Source organism: Heptranchias perlo, chromosome 15, assembly GCF_035084215.1.
Source record: "Heptranchias perlo isolate sHepPer1 chromosome 15, sHepPer1.hap1, whole genome shotgun sequence".
NCBI lineage: Eukaryota > Metazoa > Chordata > Chondrichthyes > Hexanchiformes > Hexanchidae > Heptranchias > Heptranchias perlo.
The window spans coordinates 31,420,006-31,435,780 of record NC_090339.1 but is presented as its reverse complement, the minus strand read 5'-3'; the positions used below and the strand labels follow the sequence as shown (position 1 = coordinate 31,435,780).

General features: G+C 40.5%; 1 protein-coding gene across 2 annotated transcripts in view; it reads right to left on the bottom strand.

The window, feature by feature from the left end:
- ocrl (OCRL inositol polyphosphate-5-phosphatase) overlaps positions 1-15,775 on the bottom strand; it is a 98,706-nt gene that overhangs the window by 71,016 nt on the left and 11,915 nt on the right. For both annotated transcript variants that reach the window (XM_067997010.1, XM_067997011.1), the window contains exons 3-6: positions 6,797-6,888; positions 4,120-4,158; positions 2,916-3,023; positions 1,592-1,711 (exon numbers count right to left, since the gene is read on the bottom strand). In XM_067997010.1, coding sequence (XP_067853111.1) covers positions 1,592-1,711; positions 2,916-3,023; positions 4,120-4,158; positions 6,797-6,888 — 359 coding nt within the window. The remainder of the gene's footprint in view (positions 1-1,591; positions 1,712-2,915; positions 3,024-4,119; positions 4,159-6,796; positions 6,889-15,775) is intronic.

Genomic DNA, 15,775 nt, shown 5'->3' with positions numbered 1-15,775 from the left:
CTTTAACTGTCTCCATTCCTTTAAATTTCACTTAATCACAATTTTCTGCTCTTGCCACTAGTGTGCTCCTTGCACATGCTCAAATCTGCACTGGACGTTATGCTAATAAGCTGACCTTGAAAAACTCTGCAAACAGCACACTTCAATCTGAATCTGTCTAAACAGCCAGATTTGAGTCTAAACTGCACCCATATCAAAAATTCACGAGTAACATTTTATATTGTTGAGGATAGCCATTTACATTCAAAGAGGGATTGTTATGTTAATTAGGGTGAGGCACGAGTCCCTGAAAGCATAGATGACAGGCTCAATCAGGCCACTGCAGTAATGAAAAATCCAGCACAATGACATAGTCACGTTCAATACACAGGGATTTGTATCTACTTCAAGTGTTATTGTCAAGAATATTATCTCCTTGTAGTGTTTTAAAATATATATTTTACAAGACAAAGCAGCACAAATGTGACGATTTGTGACAACATGAAATAGAATACCATGTTCTACACACCCACTCTCCAAATCTTGCAGGAGATTGAAATACAGTGCACTTCATGTTCTATTCACTTGCATATTTTGTATATTATTTAACAAGCTTCATGAACAGAGCAGCAGAAAGTTGGGAATGTGATAAACTGTTTCTTTTTTTTTTATTCGTTCATGGGATGTGGGCGTCGCTGGCAAGGCCAGCATTTATTGCCCATCCCTAATTGCTCGAGAAGGTGGTGGTGAGCCGCCTTCTTGAACCATATGAATGATCTGTTACATCTTCCTTCTGTGAAGGAAGTCAAGTCAAAAGTATTTAGTGACAATAAAGGTAATAAATCCAAGTCAGCACAGTTTCACTGAAAGGCAGGTCAAGACCAACAACCATACTAGAATTCTTTGAGGATGTAGCCGTTTGTGACTAATAAAGGCAATGTGAGATATATATTGAGAGTTAGAAGGAAAAAAAATGTAACTTTAATGTAAAAGCTCACTGAATCAATGTGATGGGGAGGTCGGGGTCAGGAACAGAAACATTCAATCCAAATTTTAAAGTAACAAAGGAGATAGGTTCTAATCTTTACATAAAGTTCTGTAACCAACATTAACCAGTTCTCCTTTTTCTGTTCCTCGTACCAACTTTTGCTCCGACCTTATTTGGTCAGTTAATGCCAAGATTTCTTGTCCCATTTCATCTGCTCCTCTAATAAAAATTCTTGATCTTCTAACAAGCACTCAGTTGTGTACTCACTCCTACAAGTATAACTGTATCAGGATGGTGGCACTCATCAGGAATGAAACACCATGCATTTGTTGTACTGCTTTACTACCGTTTCTAATTTGAAGACCTGTATATAAAAAAAGGTCAAAAAGCAACCCACAAATTCAGGTAGCTATAAACTTAATTTCTGCTGCCCGTTAGTTCTTGGCATCACAGCTCAGCAACAGCAAAACAATGAACAGTTCTTAGGTCAAGTGAAATCATGTAGCTATTGAAGGTTTTTCAATTGTGCTCTGTAAATAAGTTCAGGTTCCACACTGGTGCCTGTCTAACAACCACTGCCATTTCATTCTCGACATTTGCCTGGTAATAGCTTAGACCAGTTACCTGAGTTAACTGCTCCACTTGGTTTGCCATGTAATGGGTCTACCACTTGGGGCCAATTTGCTGATTCGATTCCAAATGGATCCTTTACCACTTTTTCAGCACCAATGCTTTTAGTTTTGGCTTGTTGAATAGGAAAGAAAAGAAAGTCATATAATTCCCACAACCAAATGGAAGATGGCAAAAAAAAAATCATGTTTGGTTTTCCGACTTGAGAAATCTCCTTATGAGTGATCTCTCAACATGAAAGCTAGATTTTACTTGAAACTAAAATTTTCTTAGTTTTGTATGTCCTTATTGGTGGGGTGGGGGCAACCAGTATTTATTCATCCAACTAATTTTACAAAGATAACTCATAAGCTCTAAAGAATATTAGCTTACATGGCTGGAGAAGCTGGGGTTGTTCTCCTTGGAACAGAGACGGTTGTGAGAAGATTTGATAGATCAAAATCATGAAGGGTCTAGACAGAGTAGATAGAGAGAAACTGTTCCCATTGGCAGAAGGGACAAGAACCAGAGGGCATAGATTTAAGGTGATTGACAAAAGAGCCAAAAGGTGACATGAGGAAAACTTTTTGCACAATGAGTGGTTAGGATCTGGAATACACTGCCCGAGGGGATGGTGGAGGCAGATTCAATCATGGCCTTCAAAGGGGAACTGGATAAGTACTTGAAAGTAAAAAATTTGCAGGGCTACGGGTATAGGGTGGGGAAGTGGGACTAGCTGGATTGCTCTTGAATAGAGCTGGCGCAGACTTGACGGGCCGAATGGCCTCCTTCCATGCTGTAACCTTTCTATGATTCTATGAAGGTCTTCTGCAGTTATACCAAACACTCAAAGCTTTTCTTTCAGATTAAATATTCAAGATCCAGCAGTGGAAAAAAAAAATCTACCGTTAAGAAGTGCCAACAGTTTCACAAAACTCAAATTAACCAGTTGAAAAGTTCAAAAAATTTTCAGTAACAGTTGTTGGAGACCATTTCTGTACTACTTATGCCACTAGATGCTGCCATATTGTAGTTACATATTGATTTCTTTACAAAAATCACATCTGGTGGCAGCAACATACTACACAAAAATGTTCAAATCATTTTGTGAAATAGGATCCAACCCATAGCTGTACACGAACTTTTGAATATTCCCGGTACATTAGTAACACTACCACCTTAATTAAAATAAGAGAAAGGAAACTTATTTAAAATACTCGACAGCTCATTCGAAGCAATTTCCAAGTCTGCTCACTAACGGTGTGGAGAATAAATCATGTCTTATTGCAATAAAGGAGTTAATTTCTCCTTGATTTTATATTTTAGGCAGCCTGTCTACCTTGTTGGACCTTTTTCACTTCAGTGAGGAAACTGAGGCAGTACTCATTATCTGGGAGCTCAAAGAGGTAGTTTGCTTGGTCCCCTTGTATACGGATCCTACACAAGCCTATAAAAAAAGAAAACATCAATTATTGGAACTGTCGTCACTGACTATCAGATCTTTAATAAGGAGTGCAGCGTTGGAGTCCAATGAGGAGAGCACTTGAGAAATTGAGTTTGGAGGTAACAAAAGCATGTTTCAGCTGTGGTTGCAGCAAAACAGGGGAGAAGCAGGTAAAAAGGCTAAAAGTACATTTCGGACGCTGCTGTACAAATTGACGAGTGCTTTTAAGAGCTATCAACATCGGAGGTTGAAATCTAAATCTCTATGTTCAACTGCTTCCAATGGAGGAAAGACAACCTGAAAAGATAAGATTGGGGGAAGTTGGCAGCTGATCAGAGTACTGGTGAGCATATGACCTGAACTGAAAGTCCTGTCCCTTCTCCCACATTTAGATGGGAACAATCAAACTCCTCCAAGTTTCCAGATTGACAGAAGCATTCAAGATGTCAGCTTCTCCCCCAAAGGGACCATAGGCTTGTTCTGACTAGAATATTCCTGTACAGTGTGGTTGGACTTTCATTTTGTCTTAGCAACATTATGCAGTTAATTCAAGGCTGCCAAGTGTGAATTATGCAAGCATTTGGTATTTGGATAAATTGTGAGTTGAAGAAATGTCCATCTTTGACAGAAAATAGATCATCACTCTTCTTACACTAATTTACATCTTTAAATCAACACTGCAGCCATGTATTTACACCTCAAAGGCTAAGATCAGGCAAGAGGATTCCTTGTAATGGATTAGGCTAGCATAAATGGGATGCTGAGAGGTTGGAGAACATCCCAAACAAGGAGGGAAGCAAAAGAGCTGAGCTATTGTGCAAGCCCTGGGCCTTTATACACGGTGGAAACAAGGAATCACATGTGGTGGTGGTGGGGGTGGTCCTGATAACAGCTCGACAAAATACTTGCAATGCCCCAGAATCAATCAAAACTGGGCAAACTGCTACAGTGTTTGCGGGATATCTGAATGATGAACAATTCTATTTGAGAGAGTATATTTGTTAGAAAAATAATGGATTACCACTGTAAGCAAAAAAAACCTACTTCATTACTCCACCCTTACATTAAAACTTTAATAAAAATATTAAAAAGTACTCACGTGTAAAAGGGTCATCTATCAAAAGAGCCTCTTCTGCCTCTGAAAGTAAGCATCACATTCTTAGGTCATGGTAAAGTATCTGACAGTTTGTTGCACAAGAGATACAGCTGAGCATTCTCACATCATTAGAAGGTACATGGCTAACTGTTAAAGAATGTTTTCAAAGAGGGATTTCCAGAAAGTAGGGCTGAGGCAGCTGAAGGCTTAGCTACCAATGATAGGATGGAGGGAGGGGCTAAGCACAAAAGGCCAGAGTTGGAGGACTGAAAAGCGTGGGAGAGAATGAAAGGCTGGAGGAAGTCGCAGAGATAGGATAAAGGGGAGGTGGGGGTCGGCATGGAGAGATTGGAAAACAAGGACAGAGATTTTAAACTCAATGTGTTGGAGCACAGGGAGTCCACGTAGGTCTACAAGGATGGGGGTGATGGGCGAGTTGGACAGGATAGGGGCAGCCGAGTTTTCAACAAGTTAGAACTAATTAAAGACAATGATGGCCGGGGTCGGGGGGTCAACAAGAAGGGCATTAAAGAAACTGTGCCTAAAGTAACATAAGTGTGGAAAAGGGTTTCAGTGGCAATGAAGGTGAAGCAACAGCAATGCACGGAGGTGTAAGTCAGCAGTTCTGGAGGTAGATAGCGTAGGGTTTGAAACTCAGCTCTGGGTTGAAGAGGATGCCAAGGTTTTGCAAATCATGTTTGACTTGAGCAAGTGGTAAGAGAATAAAGTCAATGGCAAAAAAACAAATTTTATGCTAGGTAATGAAAACTATGTTTTGGACTTTCCAATTTTCAATTGGAGCAAACGTTGATTCATCCATGACTTAAATGTCAGACAGACAGCCTGAGGTGGTTACGGGGTCGAGGGAAGCGCAGATTGACAGGTAAAGCTTGATGTCACGAGCATACATATAGAAGTTGATTCAGATGTTGTTACCAAGGAACACTGTAGAAATAAGGAGAGGTCGTAAGGATAGATCTTTGGGGGCTTCTGGAGAGGACAATGTGGGTTGGGAAGAGAAGCCATGCTGATGACGTGGTGGTTGTGATCGAACATGTAGAAATGGAACCACATGGGTGCAGCCTACACAACTGGACAACTGAAGGGCAATGGAGGAAAATTGCATGGTTGACCATATCAAACGCTGATGGGGTCAAGGAGGATAAGGAGGGATGCTTCACCATGGCCACAAATCACAAAGAAGGTCTCTGTGAGCAAGGCAGAAGCCAGACTGAAGGGATTTGAACAGGGTGCTTTGGAAGGACTAGGGAGACGCCAGCATGATCAAAAGAAAAGGGAGGTTAGATTTAGGGTGGTAGGTCAAGATAGGCCAATGACGGTGGTTTTGAAAGGAAGAGTGATGGTATCTGAGCAAAGATCTGGCAATAAATGACTAGACTAGTCATGTGCCAGATGTACTTAAGTCTGTCTGCCTCGAACTTAAGGGGGCAAAGATGAAAACGTTCCTGGGGGTTAACGGCAAAAGTGGGAGAAGGCAAATAATTTGGTGGAAATAAGGGCTTTCAAGGAAGAGTCAAGGGAACAGCCGAGGAGGTCAACAGTGGTAGTGGTTGTAGTGGGGGCAGGAGAGAGAGTTGGAAGTCTGACAGCGAAAGTGAGGTAGTCAAGAATGTTTTTTTTTCCTCGGAGCAACTGAGGAAAGTGATAGGGTTAGATGAAGGTGGAGGAATGTGGGTGGTAAGGGAGAAGAGAAAGTGGTCATAGATAACTTAAACAAATACTTTTCTTATATTGGTCTTTCCAAGATAATTTCTGCTTCTGTTCCCAATCCACCTGTCTGCAATTACTCCACTAGCAATCCAATTTCCCATCATGCCCAAAGCCCATGTGTTTAAGTCTCTTGTTTCTATGGATATCAAGGTGTCCAACAATTTTGGGAATAAGCAATATGTCCAAAAGCAGGAGTGAGTAGGCTCCATTAGTGATACAGCAGGCATTGTTTCCTGTTATGTTCACTGAATTTTCATTCATGCAATGGATGCAAATATGGTCTTTTCTCCAAATAGCTTTTGCTCAGAGAGTGAGTAGTGGTTCATTACATCAATTTGAGACAGCTGGGGATCCATGGGAACTAGATAAATTAGAGAACAAAGGGATCACAGCCCAACATACTCCCTACTGGTCATGGCTCTAGTTCCTATTTTGCTCCAAGTCATATGATTAGCCAAGAAGATGCTCAAACCGCGTAGAATTCCCTGGTAAAGAGTGCAGACAAGCAACAACCACTCAAGCCTCTATAACTGGATGCTAGATGGGTGACTGAGGTCCCGAGGGGTTCAGCTTTAAACTTGCCTTCCCTTTTTTTTCTGTAGGGAAGCACTGGCTTATGCTCAACATCTGCCAACAACATGGCTGAGGCTATGTAAGAACTGCATGTCCACAAACCCATATCCTATTTCTAGATGCCATAATACAGCACACCTCATCACTGCACTAACATCAAATCATTATTTAAATTTACTCAAACTTATTCAAATCGGTTAAAAATAGAAAATAATGGTGTTATTCTTATATAAATATAAAACACAGCCTATAATTATTAGAGGGTAGTGCAGGATTAAAGTTCTTAAAAATACACACACATTGCCCACCACATCTTCCTTTTACAGTTAGGTATTGTTCCAGGTTAAAAATTTCTTAGAGCTGCTGCTCCCTGTACCTTGAATAATGCGAAACTGGTTATTAATGGGGATCACTGACTGACAACCGATAGTTCCAACATTAGCTTCCGGAGTTGAAGAGATGGATAATCTGCAATAAAAAAAGAGAACCATCTTTACTAAATTAGCTGTATAACAATTGCAACTAGTTAATAAAAGTTTCAAGATCCCAGCAATGTAAAACAGAAAACCGACGTATTGTGTTGCACACCAAAATGTGTTCTAATGTGATTTTGTTACCTTACCTACAATACAAAAATGTTTATTTAGAAACCCATTAATTACATTGCATTCTTTTGTATTTTCTATACTGTAGCAGAAAATGAAACAAATCCAGCAGTCAGGTCATAAAATATAAAAAATGGCATGGCTTAGTACCTCAGGTGGTAGAAGAGGGAGGGGAGCTATTTTCATCATGACATCAAAAAAGTGATGCAAAGATGCATTTTGACATGGTTTAAAAACAAAAACATGTTTCCCAGATCTGTGATGACCGTGTCCTTTTAAGATCATCTGCCACTGACGAGAGCAAGTTTCTTCAGTTCTCTGGCAGACTGCTTGGTCGAGGATTTTTTTATGACGAGATGATCCACCTTGAGGATAGGGAAGAATGGATAACACTGATGCTTCCCACTGTATGAGCATTCGCAATGACTGCAAAGGTGTACTGGCTGCAGTCAATCAACACTCCAGGTTTCGAATGTCCCACTCCTAGCTGATAAGATCACTCAGCAACAAACAGCTGGTGTGGGACAATTTATTTAAAAAAATATTTAAAAGCAACCATGCAATGTGGGTGCATAACTCACAAGGACTCCATTGATCACACCCAATGCATGAGGCACTGCAACCCAGTCATTTTTGGACCCAATTGCGTTGTATAAATGAATATTTCACATCGGTATTTACGGTTGAGAAAGGCATGGATGTTAGGGAACTTGGGGAAATAAATAGTGATGTCTTGAGGAGTGTACATATTACAGAGAGGGAGGTGCTGGAAGTCTTAACGCGCATCAAGGTAGATAAATCTCCGGGACCTGATGAAATGTATCCCAGGACGTTATGGGAGGTTAGGGAGGAAATTGCGGGTCCCCTAGCAGAGATAATTGAATCATCGACAGCTACAGGTGAGGTGCCTGAAGATTGGAGGGTAGCAAATGTTGTGCCTTTGTTTAAGAAGGGCGGCAGGGAAAAGCTTGGGAACGACAGACCGGTGAGCCTGACATCTGTAGTGGGTAAGTTGTTAGAGGGTATTCTGAGAGACAGGATCTACAGGCATTTGGAGAGGCAGGGACTGATTAGGAACAGTCAGCATGGTTTTGTGAGAGGAAAATCATGTCTCACGAATTTGATTGAGTTTTTTGAAGGGGTAACCAAGAAGATAGATGAGGGCTGTGCAGTAGACGTGGTCTACATGGACTTTAGCAAAGCCTTTGACAAGGTACCGCATGGTAGGTTGTTACATAAGGTTAAATCTCACGGGATCCAAGGTGAGGTAGCCAATTGGATACAAAATTGGATTGACGACAGAAGACAGAGGGTGGTTGTAGAGGGTTGTTTTTCAAACTGCAGGCCTGTGACCAGCGGTGTGCCTCAGGGATCGGTGCTGGGTCCGCTGTTATTTGTTATTTATATTAATGATTTGAATGAGAATTTAGGAGGCATGGTTAGTAAGTTTGCAGATGACACCAAGATTGGTGGCATTGTGGACAGTGAAGAAGGTTATCTAGGATTGCAACGGGATCTTGATAAATTGGGCCAGTGGGCCGATGAATGGCAGATGGAGTTTAATTTAGATAAATGTGAGGTGATGCATTTTGGTAGATCGAATCGGGCCAGGACCTACTCCGTTAATGGTAGGGCGTTGAGGAGAGTTATAGAACAAAGAGATCTGGGAGTACAGGTTCATAGCTCCTTGAAAGTGGAGTCACAGGTGGATAGGGTGGTGAAGAAGGCATTCAGCATGCTTGGTTTCATTGATCAGAACACTGAATACAGGAGTTGGGATGTCTTGTTGAAGTTGTACAAGACATTAGTAAGGCCACACTTGGAATACTGTGTACAGTTCTGGTCACCCTATTATAGAAAGGATATTATTAAACTAGAAAGAGTGCAGAAATGATTTACTAGGATGCTACCGGGACTTGATGGTTTGACTTATAGGGAGAGGTTGGATAGACTGAGACTTTTTTCCCTGGAGAGTAGGAGGTTTAGGGGAGGTCTTATAGAAGTCTATAAAATAATGAGGGGCATAGATAAGGTAGATAGTCAAAATCTTTTCCCAAAGGTAGGGGAGTTTATAACGAGGGGGCATAGATTTAAGGGTGAGAGGGGAGAGATACAAAAGGGTCCAGAGGGCAATTTTTTCACTCAAAGGGTGGTGAGTGTCTGGAACGAGCTGCCAGAGGCAGTAGTAGAGGTGGGTACAATTTTGTCTTTTAAAAAGCATTTGGACAGTTACATGGGTCAGATGGGTATAGAGGGATATGGGCCAAGTGCAGGCAATTGGGACTAGCTTAGTGGTATAAACTGGGCGACATGGACATGTTGGGTCGAAGGGCCTGTTTCCATGTTGTAAACTTCTATGATTCTATAAGTCTCAGACCAGATGTTTAAATTCTTCCATCACAACCTCTTCATATTAAGACAGTAACCAATGTTTTTTTTAAAAACAACAATTTTGTGAATAATAAGCTGCAGCTAAACACTGCTGATATATTCTCCTCCCATTACTAATGTTCATGTTATTCGTGAGAAATTCAGCCCCAATCCCAGGTGGTGGTGGTGGTGGGAACTGTATTATTCACAGCTATTAAATCACAATCACAAATAAAAACATGCAAGAAATACAACTTCAATGCTGAGTCCAGTGGAAAATTTAACTCTAACCACTGTATAATAGCAACGGCTTGGTTCAATTGGTAGCGCACTTGCCCAGTGGATTCAAGCTCCACACCAGGACTGATTAAGCAGTCAGTCATCTCACTGTTAGTTGTAGGATCTTGCAGTGGATAGTTTGCATCTGTAACTGTCAATGTACTTCAAAGTAAATTATACATGACGCACTTTGAAATGTTTCCAAGGGGTGTAATAAGGAGCTATTTAAATGTAAACCTTTGTTTTACAATAATGAAATCATTTACGTGCAACAGGCCCTTTTTAAAGCATCTCTTGACTTCACCCATTACCTACACCATGTCAAGTCATTTTCCTCCCATGTTTTGAATCATATGCCATTAGATGCCCAATAACCTGAACTTTGCCAACTTGGGCCAAACATAATTTTCCCTGTGTCCAAATATATTATTGGTACTTTAATTTCAGCCTGTGTTCACTCCAAGTGAGCATTTGTATTTATTAATTTTGACCACCTATATTCTGTAACAACAAAACAAATTGGTATTATAGTATCAGTGATATGGTATTTTATACCTTGAGATCCAGGTGCACTCCAACTTAATTACGCAAATTACTTACCAACTTCACAACCAATAGCTTAGAAAAAATGGTTACAGGCACCAGTAATAAATCAAATGAACTTTAGTAAGGTGTCATCCATGGACTATGTACACTGGCAAAAGCATATAATTCAAATGGGGGAAAAAGGGGTGTGTACATGCTTTTTTCAATCCTATAGGATTGCTCTTCTTTGAATATAGTATTAGCATTGGATCTTTTACTTCCACCTTTGGGGACAGATAGGGTTTCAGTTTAACATCTCATCCAAAAGACAGCACCCCTAATAATGCAGCTCTCAGCACTGCACTCAAGTGTCTGTCTAGAGTATGCACTGAAGTTTCCGGTGTGGGGCTTGAACCACGGCCCTCTTCCTCAGAGGCTAGTGCTACTACTGACTCCAGACGTCTATTATTTATAGTTAATTAGCAAAACATACGACAATTTGGGAAGCAGGAAAGTAGAGCTGCTTGGAGCGTCACTACAGTACAGGCTGAGGAGCTGGAAGGTACAAAACTGAGGTGTTCCAGCACCACAATTGGTGGAAAGGTGTCATTAGATTTACAGTAATTTCAGACTTCACTATTCTACTCAGATCATCCACAAAAGTGCTTCTCCTGTACTAACATTCAACATAAAACTGACCCTTGTAACCTGGTCCTTTCACATCTTATGAGGCTATTCAATACCAGAATCTCTAACTTACCTTATTGCTGTTGACTGCAGAACTGGAGAGCTGGTCAAACGTTTCCAAATATAAACCCATAACCAGCAGCTCCGAGTAACAGGGCAGTTTGTCAAATGGACTATGAATCACAAGCCTGCCCCTCCCACAAACTTGGCTCAAGTCTTTCCTAAATTCCCGCAGCAAAGGGATTCAAAACACAGCTGTCTGCACTTGACGATGCCAAGCTGACCAGATTGAATACAACACCTAATGTCTTTGAAGTAACCTTTTGCATACCAGCCCATAATGTGCATTCTCTACAGCCTGAGGCAACAAGCTACAGTAACAAAAATTTATAGTGATGGCCAGACAAAAATATTAAAATAAATACTTTTTTTCTTATTTTATATTCGTCACATAGAACAATACCACTTCAGGTCAAATCTCAGTTTAAATATGTTGGAATCTGCCACCTATTTGAAAAGAGACTACTTTGACTACATACTAAGTACAAACTTCTGACTTCCTGGAATTATTTTACAATTTTTAAGAATATTAGCTACCCTGAAGGTGTTGTTCTTCCAAACACAAGATTAAAACTCAAAAGAACCAAAGGCTTCATAAAAAGTGATGAGGGTCCTAAAATGTAAATAGTAGTAAATTCAATGCAATGGTTCATGCATGTCACTCCACAATGCACATATGTTTTACAAAGCATGCAGCATAAAAAAGGACGTTTGTACTGCATAGGCACAACGTCTAAACATGATACAAATTTAATGTTTAATTTTTAAATGGATTGCATTTCAAGATCATCCTTCAAGTTATTAACTTAAAGCTACAAACTTACAACTACAACATAAAGCCACTTTGATGTTCCCTTATTTAGCCTCAACCACATCCTTTTGATAATCAGCAGTGTTAAATCTTACATAGTAATAGACTTATTTGAACAATGAAAATGGTGAAAACTGTTAAAATTCTTAAATCTGTATCTATATAACATAAAAGCCTGCAACTGATCGGCACCAGACGTATCACATCTGAAGGTATTAAATTTCGGCATGTCCACTCTCTGTAGGGTGAAATTTAGTGATTGGTAATTTTTAAATAAAGCCTGCTTTTAGCCAAATATCCAATTGATTAAATGTGAATAAATCTAAAGCAATTTGATTCAGTTGGTAATTGCTAATGAGGAATGATTAAGCAGGAGAAAAGTGAGCAAATGGTTCTATTTTTTTCAGCGCTAACATTCATTAATCAGTAAATATAACAAAACCAATCAAATAAATTCCAGTTTTCCGCAACCATTTTTCTTCTTCACTGAAGTGAGAGCTTAGAGCTGAAAATAACATTTATGAACTACACATAAAAAATTCTTTAAAAAAAAAATCACTAAACCTTACCCATAGAATTGGTTGATTAATGTTAGAAATGTTTGCAAGAAGGTTCCCTCAGAAAGGTAGACTTATCGGTCAGGAGCCTGAATTGGAAATTTCACTTGGGGTGGGAAATTCCAGCTGCTGGAGTGAAATATAACAAGGGAATTGTTTGTAGCTTGCCACTGTGGAACTACAGTATACAAACCACACCAGGAGACCCATGTCACATAACAACCAGATAGAAGGGGCTAGAAAGTTCTAGATCCTGTGGAAAAAGACAGAGAGAGGGGGAACGACAGGAGGGGAGAAAAAGAAAGAAACAAACATGAGTTGCAGTTTTCATGCTGCTCGTGTGGAACTACAATACCCAACGCATAATGTGATGCAGGTAGAAAATTTACAAAATAACAGGCCTGAGTGGTGAGGGAAAAAAAAACAATTTTTTCTCAATTTTTTGTTAGAATTATTAAATAATAATTGAGCAAACAATGTTATTCGAGATGAGTTCTTTTTGTTGTGTGGCTGAGGAAGGTCGCTATTTGCACTGGATCCAGAGGGGGATGTTTGGGCACCACCTTGATACTGACCTAGGATGTTGCAACCATGTTCAGGTGGTCAGTGAGATATGGTAATCCGGTGAAAATTTCACTTGGCAGTACTACACCAACAGCTTCAGGAAGAATTCATTGTGGGAAAGGAGAGAAAATTCCTTATATTTATATAAACTCAGGAAAGAAAGAAGGTTTTATGGAGGGAAGAACAAACATAAGAACATAATGTTTACAATGTTGCGAATAACAGTAGTAAGCCTGAGCACTGGGAGAGTTTTAGAAACCAGCAAAGGATGACCAAAAAATTGATAAAAAGGGAGAAAACAGCATGTGAGAGTAAACTAGCAAGAAATATAAAAACAGATTGTAAGAGCTTCTACAGGTACGTAAAAAGGAAGAGAGTAGCAAAAGTAAACGTTGGTCCCTTAGAGGCTGAGACAGGAGAAATTATAATGGGAAATAAGGAAATTGCAGAGACGTTAAACAAATAGTTTGTATGTGTCTTTACAGCAGAAGACAAAAAACATATCAGAAATAGTGGGGAACCAAGGGGCTAATGAGTGTGAGGAACTTAATGTAATTAATGTCAGTAGACAAAAAATACTAAACTAATGGGACTAAAAGCCAACAAATCCTCTGGACCTGATGGCGTACATCCTAGGCTTCTAAACGAGGTGGCTGCAGATATAGTGGATGCATTGGTTGTGATCTTTCAAAATTCCCTAGATTCTAGAATGGTCCCAGTGGACTGGAAGGCAGCAAATGTAACACCGCTATTCAAGAAAGGTGGGAAGAGAAAAAACAGGGAACTACAGACCAGTTAGCCTGACATCAGTTGTCAGGAAAATCATATGATTACGCAGAGTCAACAGGGTTATATGAAAGGGAAATCGTGTTTGACAAATTTATTAGTGTTTTTTGAGGATGTAACTAGCAGGGTAGATAAAGGGGAACCTGTGGATGTAGTATATTTGGATTTTCAAAAGGCATTCAATAAGGTGCCACATAAAAGGTTGTTACACAAGATAAGGGATCATGGGATTGGGGGTAATATATTAATATGGATAGAGGATTGGTTAATGGACAGAAAACAGAGAGTAGGGATAAACGGGTCATTCTCAGGTTGGCAGGCTGTAACTAGTGGGGTACCGCAAGGATCGACGCTTGGGCCTCAGCTATTTACAATCTATATTAATGACTTAGATGAAGACCGAGTGTAATATATCCAAGTTTGCTGGGAGGAGGACACCGAGTCTGAAAGGGGATATAGACAGGTTAAGTGGGTGGGGAAGAAGGTGGCAAATGGAGTATAATGTGTGGAAATGTGAGGTTATTCACTTTGATAGGAAGAATAGAAAAACAGAATATTTTTTAAAACGCGAGAAGCTACTAAATGTTGGCATTGAGAGATTTGGGTGTCCTCGTCCAAGAAACACAGGAAGTTAGCATGCAGATACAGCAAACAATTAGGAAAGCAAATGGCATGTTGGCCTTTATTGCAAGGGGATTGGAGTACAAGAGTTAGGAAGTCTTACTACAATTGTACCGGTATTTGGTGAGGCCACACCTGGAGTACTGTGTATAGTTTTGGTCTCTTAATCTAAGGAAAGATATATTTGCCTTAGAGGGGGTGCAACAAAGGTTCACTCGATTAATTCCTGGGATGAGAGTGTTGTCCTATGAGGAGAGGTTGAGTGGAATGGGCCTATACTCTTTGGAGTTTAGAAGAATGAGAAGTGATCTCGTTGAAACATAAAAGATTCTGAGGGGGCTTGACAGGGTAGATGCTGAGAGGTTGTTTCCCCTGGCTGGAGTGTCTAGAACTAAGGGGCATAGTCTCAGGGTAAAGGGGTCGGCCATTTAAGACTGAGATGACGAGGAATTTCTTCACTTAGAGGGTTATGAATCTTTGGAATTCTCTACCCTATAGGGCTGTGGATGCACAGTCGTTGAGTATATTCAAGGCTCACATAGATAGATTTTTGAACTCTAGGGGAATCAAGGGATATGGGGATCGGGCGGGAAAGTGGAGATGTGACTGAAGATCAGCCATGATCTTATTGAATGGTGGAGCAGGTTCAAGGGGCCGTATGGCCTTCTCAGGCTCCTGTTTCTGATGTTCTTAGCAAACAAAACTACTTACATCAAATACCACAAACCCACAGAGAAAGAGCAAAAATATAAGTATTTTAGAATGCAAATAACTGGTAGTTTTGGGGAGGGAAGAAAAAACAAATGTACTTCTATCTTGAGCAACAAGATATTTCAATATCTTTCAATCTCAGCAATGCATAAAAGTTTGAGTTGAGTTGAATGTCAGCATTAACTTTGGGGGGGGGGGGGGGGGCGGGGAGGCGGGGAGGGGTGGGGTACCACCATCACACGATAGGAAAACACCCACCAGGTACATGGTTCATACTCTTGTGACTCGGCCAACGTTGTCTACCTCATACGTTGCAGGAAAGGATGCCCCGGAGCATGGTACATTGGTGAGACCATGCAGACACCGCGCAACAATCGCCAGACAGGAGGGTTCCCTCCCAGTCGGGGAACACTTCAGCAGTCAAGGACATTCAGCCACCGATCTTTGGGTAAGCGCTCTCCAAGGTGGCCTTCGAGACACACGACAACGCAAAATCGTCGAGCAGAAATTGATAGCCAACTTCCGCACCCATGAGGACGGCCTCAACCGGGATCTTGGGTTCATGTCACGCTACACGTAACCCCACCAGCGAAAAAAAGTTATCTGTTTGTAATACAACGGGTCATTCTCTGTCTTTCTCTTCCTTTCGGATGTTTCTCTCCTGTAGGTAACATCTCTCTGTCTGAACACTTTGATTGCCTTGACAACAGGCAGTTGGAAAGATTATCTGTAATCACCAGGTATTATTCTCTGACAATAAATGCGGTAACCTTCCATGG